The following is a 19634-nucleotide window of genomic DNA, read 5'->3' as shown; positions in this document are numbered from 1 at the left end:
GCCCGGCACTGCGCGCAGCGGGCACGCCGCGAGCGCGGACCAGCCGTGCCCGCCGCCCGGGCCCCGCGCCAAGGCGCACACGCTCCGGCCCCCCCCACCCGGCCCGGGCGGGAGTTTGCACCTCTCCCTGCCCGGGTACTCGGGCCGCCGCTGCAAAGCCAACTTTGGAAAAAGTTTTTTGGGGGAGACTTTGGCCTTGAGGTGCCCAGCGCTGCACTTTCCGACTTCGGGAGCCTTTCTAGAAAATGTTGCAAAAAAGCTAAGCCAGCGGGCAGAGGAAAACGCCTATAGTCGGCGAGTGAAGACGAACCACCGGCTGCCGTGTTCTTTTTCCTCTTGGAGGTTGGAGTCCCCTGGGCGCCCCCACACGGCTAGACGCCTCGGCTGGTTCGCGACGCAGACCCCCGGCCGTGGATGCTCGCTCGGGATCGGGATCCGCCCAGGTAGCGGCCGCGGACCCTGGTCCCGCGCCCAGGCCCTCCCCAGCCCCCCAACGACGGAGCCGGGGCCGGGGGCGGCGGCGCCCGGGGGCCATGCGGGTGAGCCGCGGCGGCGGCTGCAGCGGCCTGAGCGCCTGATCGCCGCAGACCCGAGCCGAGCCCACCTCCTTCCCCAGCCCCCGCCCCCCACCCTGGCCGCGGGGGCGGCGCGCTCGGTCCACGCGTCCGGGGCCCCGCGGGGCCGGGCCCGGAGTCGGCATGAATCGCTGCTGGGCGCTCTTCCTGTCTCTCTGCTGCTACCTGCGTCTGGTCAGCGCCGAGGTGAGTTGCGACGGCGGCTAGGGCTGGTTCGCTTCATTCATTACCCCCACCCTCAGCCCCTGGTCGCCCCCTCCCCTCCCTGCAGTGAACTTTGGACCCTTGCAGCCCACGGGCCTAGCGCAGGGCGCTAGGTGACCTCCGAGGGCTGGGACGCGAGGTGCGGGAGGTGCCAGGCTCTAAGGGGAGGGGGCAGGGGTGGCTTTCTTTCCCACGGGCGATCCCAGATCTCCGGCCCTTTTAGCGTCGGGGAGGGGTGTGTGTGGCCCTGTCCCCCACCCCTCAGGAACCTGAAGGGAGAGACAGTGGGGGTGGTGCCGAGGGTGCAGAAGGCAGCGCGGTCTTCAAGCCCACTTCGGTTTCAGCATGGGTTCCGTCCGGGACCCGGCTTGCACGGGAGGTGCGAGCTCACGCACCGGTGGCAGCCACGCCAACCTTCCGCGGGGGGGTTGCCTCCCCACCCTGGCTCGGGCTCCCGGTCGGGACTGGCGCCCTCGGGCCAGCGCGGGACTCGCCCGCCCCAGAGCGGAGTCCAGCAGCAGCTCGTGTCTTGGGCTCGGGGGCGGGGGGGGGGGTGGTGGTGGTGTCGAGTTGTGGTGATGGTCTTCTGGGGAACTGGGGCGCTGCGCTGGTCCTGAGGCACACTTGGCTGAGGGCCGGGTGTGTGCCCCAGGCCCCGCCATACCTGCGTCCGCGCCCTGCGAGGGGAAGCGCCTCTCTCCCCCGCTTGGCAGGGTGCGGAGCGCGCNCCTGGCTCGGGCTCCCGGTCGGGACTGGCGCCCTCGGGCCAGCGCGGGACTCGCCCGCCCCAGAGCGGAGTCCAGCAGCAGCTCGTGTCTTGGGCTGGGGGGGGGGGGGGGGGGTGGTGGTGGTGTCGAGAGAGAGGTTTCGGACAGTCGGGAACTGGGGAGGAGCAGAGGCTTTTAAGGAATCCAGCCCTCGGGCCGGGTGTGTGCCCCAGGCCCCGCCATACCTGCGTCCGCGCCCTGCGAGGGGAAGCGCCTCTCTCCCCCGCTTGGCAGGGTGCGGAGCGCGCCTGTAAAAGCGTAGCTGCAAGGCAGGTGGGGTGTAAAAACGTCTGCGGGAGCTATTAGGTCGGATCATTCCCCCCCGCCCCCCCACTCCTCCCAGCCTCACGTAGCAGTGAGTTGGCAAGTCCACCCGGAATCCAGGTGGGAAAGGGGGCGGGGCAGGGAGGAAGCGCGAGGTGGAGGGGAGGAGAGTGCAGCCGGGAGCGCGGCGCGCCTGGGTCCCGTCCCGCCTCCGCTCGGCCGCGGCCGGGAGTCCGCACCTCGCCGGCTCCCGAGGAGGGCCGCCCCCCCACCCCCACCCCCACCCCCCGCCCTGGGCGCACAGCGAGGCGCAGGAAGGAGGAGGCGGCGGCGAAGGGGTTAAGGTGAAGGGCTCCGAGGCCGCGGCCAGACCTTGGGCCGCCGCCAGCGCAGGTTGTTTTGACCACGGAGGAGCCGTCGCCGTCTCCTTTTGTTCTCGGGGCTCCTCGAGGGCCGCCGGCCGCCCGCCCTGGGGCCCCGCCCTTCCGCGGCCAACCCCCCGCGGTCCGCACCCGGGAGCGAGGCCGCAGGGCTTGGCCTGGCCGCCTGCAGGCCCCTCCCGGCGCCCCCTCCTCGCCTCTCGGCAGTCCCCCGGGCCGCGGCCAGCTGTTGGGGAGGGGGGGCGCCGGCCGGCTCCAGCTGCCGCCTCGCCTCGCCGCGGGGCCTGGGGGCCGGGCCCGGTGCCAGGGCGTCCTGGGAACGGCGGCGCCCCCGCCGCTGCTCTCCGCAGCCCACCCCGCCCGGCCCTCGGACTCGCTCACTCACCCCACGCATGCACACTCTTTGGCCGGAGGCGATGCTGCGCTCCGGCGGGCGGGCGCGCAGAGCGACGGGCACGCACTACCGCGGCAGGGTCGCGCGCCCGCCGCCGCCGCCGCCACGCCCGTGCACACGCGGGGCACACGCGCGCGCACCGCATACACACACGCACTCATGTACGCCCCGAACACGCGGCCTGAACACACGTGCGCGCCCACCCACGCACGCACACGGGCGCGCAAGGCCCCTCTACGCCCAGCGCCGGGGTCCCACCCCCGTGCAACAGGTGGAACCTTGTCACCTGTGGAGTGCCCCCATTTCCTTGCTGGGCACTAGCAGGGAGGGGACACAGGGACCCTCCCATCGGGTCCTGGCTCCGCGGCACCCACTGGGTTTTGCCTGCTCAGGTCAGCCTGACGCCCCTCAAACACTACCCCTCTGTGATTTTTGTTTTCAACGGCCCCCCCCAGGTGGCCGAAGATGGTGTCTATGCAACTGGGGCGGGTTGGGGGGGGGCGCGCTCTGATGTCTAGAGTATTTCTCTCTTCAAATAAGCTGTTCTCTGAACCTCCAAGACCCGAGGACCCTGAGGCGCTGAGAGGGGGCTCCCCCCTGGCTGTTCTGTCTTGATTGCTGATCCCAACACGCTCTAGAGAAGCTGGGTGACAGCTGGACAGGCTTTCACGGGCCTGCCCTCGCCATTTCCAGGGTCACCCAGCACTTCCTCCTCCTTTCCCACAACTCTGGATGCGTGTGTTTGGGGGGGACCCTATGACACCAAAGCTGGTGTCTTTCTCCTCACTTGACTCACGGCATCCTGGGACACGCGGCCCCCTCGGGAACCCACAATTGTGTGGTGCTTTGCAGTTTCCCAAGCACTCTCCTGCTAAGCCGCAGTCAGCCTCAGGCGGCTCTGGGGGAGGTGACCTAAAGGGAAAACCCATCCACTTGAGGGCCAGCTGGGGACAGGAGGCTCCCAGAGAGCCTGCTGGTGGAGGTGGCCTTGGGGCTGGCCTTGTCCCTGCCTGAGCCTCAGGTAGAGGCCTCGGCAGCTAGGAAGGAGGGGTGGGCGCTCTGATGCAGGGCGTGGCAGGGGTGTCTGCTGAGGCCTAAGGAGGTCCCGTCTCCATCAGCTGATCTGGCTTCCGGGAGGCTAACTCCGCGGTCACATGACGCCCCCGGCACCCATCTGACGGGAAGGGGCGATGGGGCTCCGGCAGCCCTTTACCACCCAGCTTCTTTCTGGTTTGCTAATGGCCTTAGGTTGTGGGAGACCGACTTGCTGACATCTCCCAGCCCTGGAAGCGTCTGCAGGTTTAGGACCAAACAGAATTTCGAGGCTCTGGTGCAAGCCCTAGAAGGGTGTGCTCCTCGCCCGGGGTGGGGGTGGGGTTGATTCGGGGAGCGGCCGGAGAGTGGTAAAGACTTGTTTGCTGTGGGCTTCCTGGGTCCTTCTTAGTCTCCCCTCACCCGCCCATTGCCCCCCAGCCCCAAAATGCCCTTTCGAGGGCAGCTAGGACAGCTATTTCATTTTCCGGTCGATTCACTTATTATCTGTTTTCCTCACAAGTCTAAACTCACTGGAGGGTTTGTCTCACTCACCACTGTCTCCCGTTCTGGGAATGGTGCCCGGCCCAAGGTGGATAATCTATAAATATTTGTGGGAAGGACAGTGGATGTAGGGGGAGTGGGGACGGTGAGGAGGAAGGACCAGACATGTGCCCAGCGCTTGCTAAGTGCTTTACAAACATGCCCTCATGTAGCCTGGCCCCCAGGGCAGTGCCTCCTCATTGGAGCCTCCCCTCCACCACCACCCCCCCCCCATCTCAAGAGACAAGCTTGTCTTTCTTTTCTCTTCTTGGGACTTAGACTGCCAAGGTTTCGCAGGACAGAGGAAAAAACAGAAGCAAAGTCAGACTGCAGAGGCCTTGCGTATCGTGAGCCAGGGCCTGGGTTTCAGACACCCCCAAACGCGTGAAAGTTGGTTTAGCTTACAGATCCCCTTCCCCTAGAGCTGCAGAATTACCTGGCGCCCCTGGAAATCGCAGATTCCTGCCCCAGAGGCAGCAGCCGCCAAGGGGTCCCGGGGTTGTAATTGGTGCCCTGACCCCTCTTGGGACAGGTTTTCTGCTCCAGGGAGGGGTGTGGACAACCCAGTGTGGGGCTGGGCTTGACGTTAAGGAGGGGTGGGGAAGGTCCTGGGAGCAGTAGACTAGGGAAGTGCTAGGTGGGGAAGTCTGCTTCTAAATGGCTTCTGTGGTCTGCCCAGGGAAGGCCTCTTCAAAGGGCTTGGCTTTGGCGTGGAATCTAAATCAGGCCTGAGACTGTCAGGCAGGCGGGTGCTCGGAGGCCTTGTCGGCTCCTCTCTGCGCCAGACGCAGACAACGCCCTGGTTGCTTGGGCTGAGCCTGTCATCTCCCCCAGCGGATCGGCTGGCGGGCCGGGGAGCACAGCCTGCATATCTGTGTGTGCAGCTGTGGCCCTAGGGGAGGGTGGGGTCCAAGCCCCTTTGATCTGCCAGCCTGGTTGGGAGCAGGTAAGTCACCTGGCCTCACGCTAGCTCGTGCCCTCCTGCAGCTGGTGTTGGGGGTGGGGCGGGGCGGGGAGGAGGCTGTTTGCCTTGGCTGTGCCCCAGCGCCCTCCTCACCACACCCTTGCCCTGTCAGGAACCCCAGGCCTGAGATCTGGGGCAGCTTCGTCAGGGTGCCGTGCCTCTCTTCTCTGCTCGCCTGCCGAAGGAGGGTTTTAGAACCCGGGCTGCTCGACCCTCCCACGCCCGGAAGAGCCTCTGACCCCCAGCAGGTGCCCCTGTGAGTCTCCCCCAGGGCACCTCATCCTGGAGCTGACCACAGGCTGAATTTCCCCACCCCCAGCCCCGGAAGGGACTCGGGCAGTGCCACTGGGGGCCAGGGGGCCATTTCCCGTGGGCCCAGCACAGGGCACAATGCAAAGCCACACACTTCTCCCAGGGCAGCGCAGCTCTCCACCCACCAATTGTCATCCCACCAAATGTCATCCTGCATTGCTGGCCCTGGGCGTGTGTGTGTGTGTGTGTGTGTGTGTGTGTGTGTGCGTGCGCGCGCGCGCGCTGCTCGCTGCTACCCTCACAGGAGCCACACTGAAGGGCTGAATTGGCCACAATGACAGCTCATTAAGTACCCGTTATTTGCTGGCTTCTCTGCTCTATGCAATAACGGCTCCCAGGGACACCGGTAGATATTCTTTGAGCCAGATTTAAAAGATACAGAAGCTTTATCAGGCTTCAGGTTGTTAAAAGGCTTAATCCCAAGAGGCCAGGTTTCCGTAGCAGCTGAATCCCTGCTCTTTCCTGTACTACAGAATTGTTGACATATTGGGCCAGAGAATTCTTTATTGGGGAAGGCGGGCCTGTGCATACTAGGATGTTTAGCAACATCCCTGGCCACCACCTACCAGATGCCAGTAGCGCCCCTCTAGGGGTGACCACCAAAAGTGTGTGGCCAGTGTTCCCTGAGGGCCCTCTAGCCCCTGGTCTGTGACATCTGATGGCTAGAAAACTCCGTGGTGGGCTGGAGGAGGGGGATGGGGCGCGGCTCTGCTGTTGCGTAGACCTGTAGCCCTTTACTGCATTTCTCTAAGCCTGTAGCTTCCTTGTCTGGAAGATGGGGATCAAAATAGGGCCCGCCGCTTAGGACTGGTGGTTAGCACAGCATTTCGCTCAGTGCCTGGCTCATGTCGGTACGTACTAAATGTTAGCTGTGTCATTATCAAATCCAGGGGGCTCTTAGTCAGTTCTGGGCATCCAGTGGCCAGACTGCTAGAAACATGTACAGGGATGGCTTCTCTGCTGGGAATAAAGTGGACTCTTTCTTTAGGAGGCAATTTGCTCCCAGGAGGTCTTCCTGGAGGAGGAAGGAGAATCGTACAGGAGAGAACCCCAGGGAGAAGGGGTGTCCTTCATGCATTTTACCAGTATTTACTGAGCACCTACTGGGTACTTCTCTTACCTCCCCAGTCTGTCCTGGGCTCTACCCCACTCAGCCTGGGACAGTTTGGGTTTGTTTCTTTAAACATCATCTCTGTTGCATCGTAGGCTGGGTCTGGGGTATCCGCCAGTCCTGATTGGGGTCTGCCTACCCTGCCCTGGCTGGCAGCTGCAGCGGACTCTCCAGCGGACCAGGAGACCTTGGGGTGAACGCTATATACCATTTGGTACTGGGTGCTTGGGCCCCTCTCCTGGGGGTTAATTGAATCATTGCTGCGCAGACAGCTTGGGCACCTGGCTAGGCACCCCCACTCAACTTTCCTCGGCTGCTTCTCCTGCCCCCACAGACAGAATTAGGATCGAATCAAATGTCTTCAAGCCCTTGATTCACAGATGAGAGCCAGGACCAGAGAGGGGCAGTGACCAGCCTGAAGTCATGGGGCAGTGAGTAGGGTAGGAGGGTAGAAGCATCTAGCTCTCTGGGCTTGACAGTATACTCAGGGGACATGGACCACCTCTTTCTTAAGTGGGGACCAGCTGCCTGCCTTCCATACTTTGGGGAAGGCCTTGTGTCCACATTTGGAGACACCGAGGCATGGTCTCTCTTGGAGTCGAGGAGGCAGAGCATGGTGGGGTGAGTGGCAGCGAGTGAGATGTCCCTCTGCCCTCCCCCCACCCCCATTCAGCCCCTAGCTTCCTGGCTTTGTAGTCATGGACCCTGAAGGAAAGACCCCAGCTCACAGCCAAGCTTACTCAAGGGCCCCAACCTTTCTTCTCTTTGAACCTCCTGACAGCCCTAGACACCAGGCAGGATTCTAAGTGCCACGTTCACATGAAAAATCTGAGCTCAGGGGTTTCAAGGAATTCATTTTAAAAGCAGTCATATCCACACTCCACCCTGGACCTTCTGGCTCCAAGGCCGATTTAGGTGGCCAGCACTGGATGGGCATGGTGGGCCCCCTGGAGGAGGCATCCCCAGACACCATGCTAACTGTTGAGGAATGAGAGCTTTGGGGGAGAGCCCCCTGGGGCTGGCCACGGGGTAGATGACCTCCTCGCCCCAGTCAGGCAGGGACATAGCCTGTGCAAAGCCAATCAGAACTCCAGTCCTTGGAGCATGCCAAGAACCGACCAGTGCAGGAGCTCTCAGTCCCTAATCCAGGGAAACTGAGGCACAGAGTTGTTGCACTGAAGTAAGTCAAGTCTGCTGGCGCCCCCTCTAGGGCTCTTTCTACAAGATCGTGCCATCCTGTGCCTGGGTGTGCACGTGTGTGTGTGTGTGTGTGTGTGTGTGTGTGTGTGTGTTTGCCCAGGTGTGAGTTTGGACCCGAAGCAGCGTCTCATGCATGCATTGCCCTTGCCCCAGGGCACTGGATGTCCAGATTGTGCGCTCCTTCTCAAGACCTCCGGCAGCAGCCCCCCAGGTCTCTGTGGACCATGAGGGACGTGGCTGTGACCTTCCTATCAGGCTGCTCTCATGTTGTTGTGGGGCCTGCGGTTTCCCTGGAGGAAGCCCGGCTCCGAGTGGGGCCTGTTAAAGCACTTATTAAGTTTCAAGTGTTTTTGGTAACAGGCCAGAGGGGCTCTAAAAATAGGGCTTGGTTGGGCATGGGGCATGGGTAAGCTTTCAGGTTTCCCGTCGCTGTCTGAGGATTCCCTCCTCTCCTCCTCTGAGCAAGAGACTACATAGATATACTAGTACCTGTGTTCTCCGGAGAATGCCCAACTCTGCAGGCATTTAGGAAATGCCTCACTCACGTCCTCAGGAGGCTGGGAGTTCAGGCCCTGCCGCCAGAAGGCCTGGGGTTTCAATGCAGGTTCTGCCGACAAACTCAGTTTTCTCATCTGTAAAACGGGGATAATTAGGTCTCCTCTGACGAATGCTGGCTGCCACTGGTTATCACGTGTGGAGGAAAAGGCAGTGTGATGTGGGAGACAGACGCACGGAACCCAATCTAACGCCGAGCAAGCTGGGGTTCACGTTTGGGGGTGTGGGGTCTGACCTGGTTCAACCTTCAGCAGGTTCTGGCCCCTAGGCCTTTGTGCCTCCGGTTGTCAGGCTTGGGATCCGCCCCCTGCCTGCACCCCGATCCTAGCTGCCCGCTTGCCCATGGCCGAGAGGCCCTGCGGGAGATTTCCATAGAAGGGTGCGTGCGTGCGTGTGCATGGCAGGGAAGAGAGCCGGGGCTGGAAAGCCCTCACTCCCGGCTCACTTGGCCCCTTGGTGTCTGCCTGGCAGGGGGACCCCATTCCCGAGGAGCTCTACGAGATGCTGAGTGACCACTCGATCCGCTCCTTTGATGACCTCCAGCGTCTGCTGCATGGAGACTCCGTAGGTAAATTGAATCCTTGTTCGGTGCTCTGGGGCCCCTGCTGAGTCCTGGGGAGCCGGGGTGGGGCTGGGGGCGCAGGGCAGGGGGCATCCTCTCTTCCTTGGCTTCCGGGTAACTAGAGGCCTGTGGCAGCCTGGGGAGGGCTTGGCCACACCTGTCCAGGGCAGGGCCGAGTAGGTGGATGGGTTGGTACCTGGGACGTGGGGCGTGGCAGGAGGAGCACCCACATGTGGCTCTGGCTCGGTGCATGGGGGTAGGGTGCCAGGAGGAGGGGGGCAGGGAGAAGGCGCCTAGGGCGCCGAATACGCTGAATGTGTATCCAGGTGTCACCTCGGCCAGGAAGGGTGGTGCCGAAGGAGCCATCTCCCTGCCCCTCTGGCCGAGGGCCCTGTCTGTGAGGTCTCCTGGGGACACCTGGGCCAGACCAGCGGGCAGCCCTGCCCTCGCCCAAGAGTGCACTCAGCGAATGGGCACGTGCTGGGTGGCACACACGTGGCAGGGCTCGCGGGCTGGGTCAGGAATGTATTTATAAACGCTGTCTTCAGAGCAAATTCCATTCTATTCTAACCTCTGGCCTGTTCCCTGGAACCCCGGTCAGCACCCCCCCTGCACCCCCAGCTCTCCTTCCCTCTAGGGTTTTGTCTCTTTGTCACTTTGTAATCCTTGCCCAGACTCCTATCTACGGGGGACAGCATTTCCTGTCTTTGTTTCCTCTCCCCGTTGGGCCCCTGGCTCCCTGTCAAAAGCATTCCCGGGCCCTTTCAAACCCGCCTGTGCCGGGGGCTGGCGAGGCAGGCGGGAGGGGGCCCCAGCTGGGCCCACCTATTGTTCACTAGGCCCCCCACCCGACGTCTCCCACACCCCCCGCCCCATGCCCGACTGGCCAGCCCTGGCCAGCACAATGGGGCAACTTCCAAATTTAGCCTTTCTGCAGTTTCTTTCCAAGGCCCTTGGCCCCCACCCTCGTTCAGTCCCTACACACCCCGGGTGGGGGTCGACATTGGAGACTGAGGTTTTCAATAGCGGGCCTGTTTCGAGGCAACCATGTGGCGATTTTTTCCTAATCAACTTACCCTTTCCACAAAGCACATCTTTCCCCCATCTCTTCTCCACCAGGGACATTCCAGAGATGGCAGGGAGAAGGGAAGGGAGCGAGAGGGACAGACAGACAGACGCGCCGCCGCGCGGGAGCAGGAGGCTGGATGGAATGCACCAGCTGTAGGGTTTGGGGGATGGTCTCCCCCAGACAGGAACCCCTGGGGGCCCCCACGGAAGAGCGGGAGCTTTGCTGTTGGCGGGGGCCAGCGGGGAGGGGAGACGGCAGGAGCAGCGAGGGGCTGTGTGAAGGGGGCGGGGGCTTGTCCCTGACACTGACACCCCTCGGTTTATTTGCTGACTCCTCAGCCATCAGAGAGCTAGAAGGGGCTGCCCAGGATTCAGTGTCGAGCTCAAAGTCCTCCTGTCTGGCCCTCACCTCCCGCAGTGGTATTGGCTGCCTCTAGAGAGAGGGAGGGATGGCTCCGGGGAGCAGCCGTGACACTGAGCTCCCCAGGCTGGACAAAGGGACAGTAGTTTGCGATCTGAGGAATAAACTGACCATAGGGCAGACCCGGGGCCAAAGGTTAGAGGGGAGAGGCAAACACAGGGAGACTGGACCCAGCCCCAGGCTAGGAAGGGCACAGGGTATGCACACCCCCATCCCAGCAGGCCGGCCCCCCGCCCCTCTCCGCCTTCGGCCCTCACTCCCGCTCCTTTCCCTCCTCCCTCTCTCCTGCTCAGCGGGGCCATTGTCCGGGGCTCCAGAGGGGCTGTGTCCAGGGCAAGCTGGTCCCCCCGGGGATTCTGGGAATTTCTCCATTCAGCACTTCCTATGGGAACGCTGGGCGGAGGGGCATTGGAAACTGGCCTTCCGAGCTCTGGGTCCTTGCCCTGCCCTGGAGGCTGAGGAGGGTTCGCTTACAGTAGCAAAAGGGAAGGGTTATTTTTAACTCCATTGACATGGGTTCTGTCCAAAAATGTGGCTGAAGAGGGATGCAGTCAGGGCCCCACCCACCCGCTGAGCCCCACGGCCACCCTGGGGGTCCTGGAGAGCCCCTTCGCAGAGCCGGGACCCTCCGCCGTACAGGGAACTGGAAAGGTAGTCTGTTGTTTGGGGGGGGGGGGAGTACCAGCGAGGGGTAAGGGGCCACCTCCCTGCCTTCCCCAGAGACCCCAGTGGAGTCCCCACTCCACGATGGGACCAGCCAGGGGATACCAGGGTGCATTCTGACTGAGCCTTCTCTTATAGACGAAGACGGAGCCGAGTTGGACCTGAATTCGACCCGCTCCCATTCTGGAGGCGAACTGGAGAGCTTATCCCGAGGGAGAAGGAGCCTAGGTGAGGCTGCAGGTGAGAATGGTGTTTCCTCAACGGTGGGAGCCAGGGAAGGAGGCCTGGGGCACGCAGCCAGCGCAAGGCTCTGGGCCACCCCATCCACCCCCCCTCCTGCTCAGGACTGGGTTAAACCGTAAGAGAGTATAACTGTTCTTCAAGACACTATATTTGAGTTGAGTTGAGTCACTACGCCCCATCCCCCAGCACATACCGTTTCCTAAATATAGTGGTTTTAAACTCATTTGTTCATTACTTCAACCCTGGAGACAGATATTATTAACCCCATTTTGTAAAGTTGGAAACTGTGGCCCAGAGAGGGGTAAAGGCATGGCTGAAGTCGCACAGTGAGCAAGAAATAGGGCTGGCATCCCAGCTGCCCTTCTCACTTGAACCCAGTGCCATCACCGTGGGCTGTGTGTCTCTTCTGCCGCTCAGGGCTGTGGCCTGGGTCAGCAGGCAAAGCTTGGGACCCTTCCCTGGGGAGGCCAGTGCGTACTCTCAGCCCACCTGTAGTCCCCACAGCACTGTAGACAGTGGCTAGGGGACCTCCAGATAAGAGTCGGTGGCCCAAGTTTCACTCCTCACTTTGAATTTGGGCAGCTAGTCCAGCATCAGCGTCTCTATGTGAGAATGATGACAGAGCCCAGCATCCACTGAACGCTTACTCCAGGCCACTCACGTTAGCCCTTAGAGCGGCAGGTGTTATCCGCTGTCACACATGCAGGCGGGAACAGGCTTTGAATGGAGCAAGGATGTAAGAACAAATGACGGTGTAAAATGGCAACATAGGAGTAGTTACAAAATAATAAGTGAGTAGGAGCAGGGAGTCGGGCAAGCCCATAAACGTGTGAAATCGAGGAATGAAATTGAGGGCTGGTGGAAGGAAACCGACATTTAGGACAGCCCAGCACTCTCTGAATGGTCTCACTCGATCCTTACGCGGTTCTTGGGTGTCGGATCTCATGGGGAAACTAAGGCTGAGCGCATATCAGCAGCCTGTCCAAGTCCCACAGCTGATAACAGCCAGAACTGCCCCTGGGGTTGAAGGAAGTGGGGATCCGCACGCCACTTCTTCTTTTTTAAAAAAATTTTTTAATGTTTTATTTTTGAGACAGAGCACAAGTGGGGGAGGGGCAGAGAGAGAGGGAGACACAGAATGCGAAGCAGGCTCCAGGCTCTGAGCTGTCAGCACAGAGCCCCACGCAGGCCTCGAACTCACAAACTGTGAGATCATGATGGGAGCTGAAGTCGGTCGCTTAACTGACTGAGCCACCCAGGTGCCCCCAGCCTGCCGTTTCTGACCGACAGCACTACCCCGCTGGGCTTGGCCACCAGGTGGGGGCGCTGGGCCGGCCCACCTTCCTGATGGAGGCCCCCCTCTCCCTTCAGGTTCCCCGACGGTCGCCGAGCCAGCCATGATCGCCGAGTGCAAGACCCGCACGGAGGTGTTCGAGGTCTCCCGGCGCCTCATAGACCGCACCAACGCCAACTTCCTGGTGTGGCCGCCCTGCGTGGAGGTGCAGCGCTGCTCCGGCTGCTGTAACAACCGCAACGTGCAGTGCCGCCCCACCCAGGTGCAGCTGCGGCACGTCCAGGTGCGCGCCACCCCCCTGCTGGCCCCGGCGGTGGGCGGGGCCTGCCCTCCCTGGCTGACCAGACTTCCCTAGGGGCGGAGAGGCATTCCTGGCAGGTCCCTGGGCTCTGTCCCGAGAGGCCGCCTGCAGACGCTCTCTGGACAGGTGTGCCGAGGCCCCCTGGGAGTTCTCAAGGCCACCCAGGCTGCTGTCACCAAAAGCCACAGGCAGACCCCAGGCAGGGCCAGGCGTGGGATATTAAGTGAAGGGCGCTGCCGCCTCTTTTCCAGGGATAAAATCCCAAAATGTCCCTGGAAGAGACGTGTCTACAAGCCTTTATTGGACCCTCAGAATGTTCTGGGCTGCTCAGTTTTCCTCCAAACCCATTGAGGCTCCTTGCTTTAACAAGGAGGGTGCAGAGACCCTCCAGGCAATAGACATTGCAAGAGTTGGGGCGGCCCCCTGGCAGAGTCAGAACACTGCATCCCGCCTCCTTTCTGGAAAGATGGGGTATGCACTCCGACTCGAGGCAAATTCTGGAGTAGAGGCTGCCTTGGGGTCTCACGCTGGGCAGGGCCGGGCCAGAGAAGCCTCTGCTGTCTTCGGATTCACGTGGAAAGGTTTCTGTGCTCCTCGGGGCGGCCTCCCCTACACACCGGCTGCGCCAGGCTGCGCACCAGGGCCCAGCACCAGCTGGCGAGCCCCACTCTTGCCAAAGGCTCCACCTGCTTCGCCACACTCCCCCTCCCTGAGGTCAGCTGTGGCCTTTCCCCCTGCCCACCAGCCACCCAGGCCTGGGCCCCGTGCCCGAGATCACAAGTGTCACTCTGTACCGCTCCACCCGCTGTCATGGTATCTCCTGTCCCCAGCGCTTCCAGCTCTGTGGACACCTGACAGCTGACCTCCCCCTTCCCGCCTCCCTCCTGGATAAAGCCTCCCCCCCACTTCCTTCCAGACAACCATCTCCCGCCTCTGCCATAGTCCCTGACCTTGGCTGGCGCTCCGGGAATGAGGACACCACAGGCCCTACGCTCAACCCGGAAATGCCTTTCTCCCTCTCTGGGAGCTCCAAGGGGGCCGCAGCCGAAGCTGGAGGCCAGGTCCGGAGGGCTTGTTTTGATGGAAAAGCCACGAGAAGGGTAGAGGGCAAGGACCTGCTATTGTTTGGGCCAGAGCGTCTGCCCTGCCTGCCTCTCTCCACGCCCTGCTTTCGAGGAAAGCTCCCTGCAGGGGACACTGGGGTGGGAAGAGCAGCGCCTCCCGCAGCCCCTGCCTGTGTAATCTCCCAGAGGCACTCAGGTGGTTCTGTCTTCCAGGTGAGAAAAATCGAGATTGTGCGGAAGAGGCCAGTCTTCAAGAAGGCCACAGTGACCCTGGAGGACCACCTGGCGTGCAAGTGTGAGACGGTGGTGGTGGCTGGGCGGCCCGTGACCCGAAGCCCGGGGAGTTCCCAAGAGCAGCGAGGTAACCGCTGGTCCGGGCTCTGCCTCTGAATTGCTCAGCCGGGCAGCTCGCTTCTCCTGTGGCAGCTGCCAGTGGGGGGAAATTGGACCAGGCATACCCCTGCTTAAATTCAACCGAAGCTTTCCATCTCATGGAGAACAATCTAGATTCCTCCCTGCCTGTGAGGCTTTACATTTCCAGCCTTGTTGCCAAGCATTCATTCCCCCTCACGTATGCCACCCCAACCAGCCTGACCTCTTTACGTGGCCAAATATGTTGCTGCCTCAGGGCCTTTGCACATACCACTTTCCATCTGAAATTCACTTCTCTCAACTCTTCACAAGCCTACTCCTTCTCTTCATTTGGGTCTCAGCTCAGAAGTCACCTCCTCTTATAGGTCTACCCTGACTACCTTGTCCAGAGCAGCCCCCAACCCTGCCTTGTACCACAGCCCCTTACTTTGTTGAATGAGTACATAAGATGGTGGGACAAGAGAACATTCCACACATATCATCTTCAGATATTTGACAACTTGTCCCGGGGATGAGAAATCACACTAATTCCTTATGGCCCTCAGGGGAGGATTAAGACCAGTGCGGAAAACCACTGGAGAGAGATTTGAACTCTCTATGCCAAAAGCTGTTGGTCAGTCAGGGGGCCAAGATGGGATTGTTGCCTTGTGTAGTTGTGAGTTTCGGTTGTTGAAGGTGTGTAGGTAGAGACCAGGCGGTTCTGCTGCAGTAATGTGACAGATAGATATTTGGAACCAGAACTCTGTTCCTCTCTTTAGATTTCATGAATTCACGATTTCAGAGGCATAGTTTGACTTGAGTTGAAAGGGACCAAAAAAAAAAAAAAGACCTGATCCAATTACCTGGTCCACATTTACAGAGGAGGTGCCTGAGGCTCAGAGAGGCTGAGATCTTGCCCAACGTCACACAGCCAGTCCCAGGCAGGAGTATAGCCAGAATCAAGGTGTCCCAAAGTTCTATTCTTGGCTCTTCCCTCACCCTGACGCCAGCCACTGGCTCTTACCCGCCTTGTCATTTTCTTCTTTTAAAGAATTTAAAACTTTGAGAGCTAGAGCAGTCCAGAGAGATGACCTTCTAAGTCAGTCCTTCAGTCTTCTTAATGGGGTTGCTGGAGCACAGAGAGGTTAAGGGACTTAATGAACGTTGCACAGTGACAAAGTGTAGCCCAGAACCCAGGTCTTGTCTAGTTCTGGGTTCTTTAGACCATCCTGCCACCTTTTCTCCCTCGCACGTTTGCAGTAAGGATCAAGAATTATTTAGTTAATACTATTAGATGAACATGAAAAAAATCACATGTTGGTTTTCAGTAACTTTCTGCTGTTGGAGGACAGACATCTTACAAGCCTCCTGAAAGCAGGGCTGCCTCTCAGCCTCTTCGTCCTGTTCTGAAAGCCGGGCTAAGGCACGGATGCCCTGGGAAGATTGATAATTTGCCAGCTTCAAACTGACCTGTTGTAAATGATTCATACAATTAACGCGGAATGACATAGAATATCAAGTAATATGGAATCGTAATAAGAGCGTTAACATAGCATGGTCTCTCTTCAGGAAACATCACATTCTTCTTTGTGTTTAGAACGGGGTTCTTTTACGTGCCTCTGCTTCATGTGACTTTCCAAACCAGGTTTTGGAAGGCCTGTTCAACTGACTAATATGTAGATTACATAAAGTCTGTCATGTCAGTTTCAGCCGCTCAGCCCCACGTGACGGTGCTGCTGGCAGCTGCCCGCAGCCTGGCTAAGGCTGGCTAGTGTGGCCCGTGTGATGGCCAGTGTCGGACCTCCTGGGCCCGAGACTCTGCTGTGTCACTCACGAGCTGCTTAATGGCCCTTCTAGATGTCCTCCCCAACGGGCGACCTGAGACTGCATGTGTCCTTCCATTGCCCATTTGCAGAGATGGGCTAACTGCCCCATGGCTGCTTGTGTCTGTGAGGCGGGAGGTCCGTGTTGGCCCCAAAGAGCTGGGGATGCTGGGGAAGGCCCCCAGGAAGAGATGGACCTTGAACTTGGTGGAGAAAGCTTTCACTTCCAGGATGTGGACCTAAGGGTTCAGGAGGAAGAGACCTAAGTGCTAACCTTGACCCAGGCTCATAAGCACTGTGATTTATAGGCCAGTGGTTGAAAGTATTGACTCCAGAAGCCGACTCCTAGGTTCAGATCACATTTTCTCTGCCTCAGTTTCCTCATCTGTTAAGATGAGCCCCTCCAGAGGCTGTCCACCAGCTGACAAGACCTTTCTTTCTCTCGAGCAGCCAGGACACCCCAAACTCGGGTGACCATTCGGACGGTGCGAGTCCGCCGGCCCCCCAAGGGGAAGCACCGGAAGTTCAAGCACACGCATGACAAGAAGGCACTGAAGGAGACCCTTGGAGCCTAGGGGCATCTGCAAGAGAGTGCGGGCAGGTGAGGCCAGGTGGGGAAGCTGAGGTCCAGAGCCCTGGGATTTCTTCTCCCTGGCCTGTGGCTTGGGCTGCATTTGCCTTTCCCCGTATGAAAATCTGAACCCTAAGCCAGGATCCCTTCCACCCAACTTCAACTGACTTTTCCCATGGGGTAGGTGGGTGAGGGTCTTTGGGGACCCCAGCCCAGCTGTGTCCCTGCATGCCCTAAGAGAATGGGAAGTCTAAACCTCAGCTCCCTGTCCCTGACGAGAGGCGTGTGAGTATGGGATGGAGCCCCGAGGCTGTCTCTGACCCTCTGTCTCCCTCTGCTTGGCCCACAGGGTTATTTAATATGGTATTTGCTGTATTGCCCCCATGGGGTTCTTGGAGTGATAATATTGTTCCCCTCGTCCGTCTGTCTCGATGCCTGATTCGGACGGCCAGTGGTGCTTCCCCCCTTCCACGCGCCTGCCCACCCACCAGCGGGTCCCCTCATTGGCCTCCAGCGCCTTGCCCGGAAGCTCGAGAAGGAGACGAAGGACCTGAACTCCATTGCTGTCTTCCTCCGCTGACCCCCGAGAATCTGGGAGAGAAGGGCACGAGAGACCCATGGCATCGCTGCTCGGGGCCTGGAGCTCCCTCCCCCAGCGCCTGGCCCAGGTCCCACCGGAGCGCCGTGGACTGGCTGAAGCCCTGCTCGTGGCCCTGAGGCCGTCTAGGCGTGGAGGCCCTGCCTGGTCCCAGGCCCCCCAGCCAGCTCTGAAGGGAACCCGCCCTCCCCGGGCAGGCCAGGGTACCTCGTCTTTCTGTGGCTGAGACCACGCGTTGAACCAGAGACTGGAGGAAAATTCTCCCACGGCACCCAGGCCCGGTCACTTCTCCCTGGTCACCTCTGCTTACAGTGGCTTCCTCTCGTTTTCTACCTATGAAATCTTTGAGGATGTGGACTCCTCTGGGTGGGCGTGGCCCAAGCACCAAGCAGCCAAGTGCCCCCTCAGATGGGTTAGAGATGAAGTTCTGGTGCCACCATGGATGATGATCTGGGCACTCACTGCCTCCCTCCACTCCTCTACCTTCACCTCTTCTGTTTCATCTCTCTACCTCCACCCTGCGTCTTCCTCTTGTCCTGGCCTTCAGTCTGCTCCACCAAGGGACGCTTGGACCCCATACCGAGGCCGTGAATAACCCTACTCACTGCCCCACTCGGCAGAAGACCAGGGGTCAGGGCAGCAGGGGGCCTGCGCATCACATCCCAGCCCAGCCAAGACGGCCGTGTAGGTTCGTGCAGGGTGTGCACTGCACAAGGGCACCGCGTGCAGGGGTCATTGTTCATGCCGTAGAACGTGGCCAATCTGTGTATTCGTTAGGACGGTTTCCTGGCAGATGGAGATAAAATGTCTTGAGGAGAGGGATCCTTTTCCTAACTGACCCAAAGGCTCCAAGTGGACTGGCTGTGTCCCGACCTCACCAATGGGCTTGGAGTGGTTGGACGGGAGAGTGAGCCCACGCTGGGTGGGGAGGCCACACGTCGTCCAGCCGGCCTCCATTTTCCTGAGTCCTCCGCTCAGGCGGTTCCCCTTCCTGGCAGGTGTGAAAAACCCTAGAGAAAGGCCCTGGGGGAGGGGGTAACCCTTGCTCTCTCCCTGTGCACTACCCCCACAGTAGATTCCACCCCTCGAGGCTCCTCCCAGGAAACCGGCTCATGGGCTGGGAGTGGGGGAAAGAAGGGAAAAGAATCCCGGGGGTCCCTGGGGTGGAGTCTGATCTCCCACCTCCCCTCCACCTACTGCACCTCCCCCCCAACCCCCCTCCTAAACCTGCTTTCTTCAGTTTGTAAAGTTGGTGATTATATTTTTGGGGGCTTTCCTTTTATTTTTTAAATGTAAATTTATTTATATTCCGTATTTAAAGTTGTAAAAAAAAAAAATAACCACAAAACAAAACCAAACGAATGAAGCCGCCGGAGTTCGGTCTGTTGGCATGGTGCGTGACAGTCCCCTTCCCGCATTGGCCGGGTTTACGGGCAGCTTGCTGTGTGTGTTCCCGTAGCTCTGGGAAGTTCCGGCACACACTCACGCACACACTCACACCTGGGTGCACGCACGCACATGTGGGTCTGCGGCTCTGAGGGAGGCCCCTGTTTGGGGGGCTTACAGGTAAGAGCCTTACAGCCCAGTCTGCAGGTCTTGGACCTGCAGCAGCTCATGACACGCGGACCATGGGTCCTGTACCTGTCACTGGTGCAAGGGAACCAGACCCACTGCATCATAGGCTGGGGTTGGCTGTGGGGAGGGGATACCCAAGGTGGGGAGGCTGGAGGAAGTGTGGAATTAATTCAGAATGAACACAGCCGAGGGGGTGCCTGTGTGGCTCATTCGGTTAAGCATCCAGCTTCGGCTCAGGTCATGATCTCTCACTTCATGAGTTCGAGCCCTGTGTCGCGCTCTGTGCTGACAGCTCAGAGCCTGGAGCCTGCTTCGGATTCTATATCTCCTTCTCTCTCTCTGCCCCGCCCCTGCTCACACTCTGTCTGTCTGTCTGTCTCTCTCAAAAATAAATAAACATTAGAAAAAGTTTTTTCATCAGAAAAAAGAAGGAACACAGCTGAGAGGTGGATCTGGGGTCTGATCTGGGCTCAGCCCTTAGCCAGCTAGCTGTGTGGCCTTAGTTGAGTCGTAGTCTTTCTCTGGTCAGAGCCTCATCTGAAGCACAAGAAGATGATCAGGAGACTTGTGGCCTCCAAGGTCCAGCTGTGGGGTTTGGTGCCTTCCCTTGCCTACAGAGACTTGGGTACCATCCCATAAAAAAAATATACTAAATGTGTCCTGGGTCCCACGTTTATGTAGACTGAGGCTGATGGGGAAACCCAGGAGGTGGGGAATCTGACTTACCATTAGGACAGTCTAAACCTAAAGCCATTTTGCCCATGAAAGTAGTGATCTCCCTGTCGCTGGAAGTATGTAA

The 19634-nt window shown here is 59.7% G+C and overlaps 1 protein-coding gene across 2 annotated transcripts; it reads left to right on the top strand.

Annotated features, from left to right (window-relative positions):
• The first annotated feature begins 679 nt into the window (after nucleotides 1-679).
• Nucleotides 680-18592, top strand: PDGFB (platelet derived growth factor subunit B). 2 transcript variants are annotated; one of them, XM_039234600.1, is made up of 7 exons: nucleotides 680-761; nucleotides 8773-8869; nucleotides 11154-11255; nucleotides 12630-12835; nucleotides 14131-14278; nucleotides 16542-16692; nucleotides 17115-18592. In XM_039234600.1, the coding sequence occupies exons 1-6, from the start codon at nucleotides 699-701 to the stop codon at nucleotides 16664-16666; spliced, it is 741 nt and encodes a 246-aa protein (XP_039090531.1). In that variant the 5' UTR covers nucleotides 680-698; the 3' UTR covers nucleotides 16667-16692; nucleotides 17115-18592. The 2 variants fall into 2 exon arrangements, with proteins under 2 accessions (XP_039090531.1, XP_039090525.1); XM_039234594.1 differs by having other exon boundaries at nucleotides 17012-18592.
• The last annotated feature ends 1042 nt before the right edge of the window (nucleotides 18593-19634 follow it).

The sequence above is a fragment of the Hyaena hyaena genome, unplaced genomic scaffold (assembly GCF_003009895.1).
Source record: "Hyaena hyaena isolate Hyena2069 unplaced genomic scaffold, ASM300989v1 scaffold_4, whole genome shotgun sequence".
NCBI lineage: Eukaryota > Metazoa > Chordata > Mammalia > Carnivora > Hyaenidae > Hyaena > Hyaena hyaena.
Note: the sequence above shows the minus strand (reverse complement) of the source record. Positions and strands in the feature narration are given on the sequence as shown.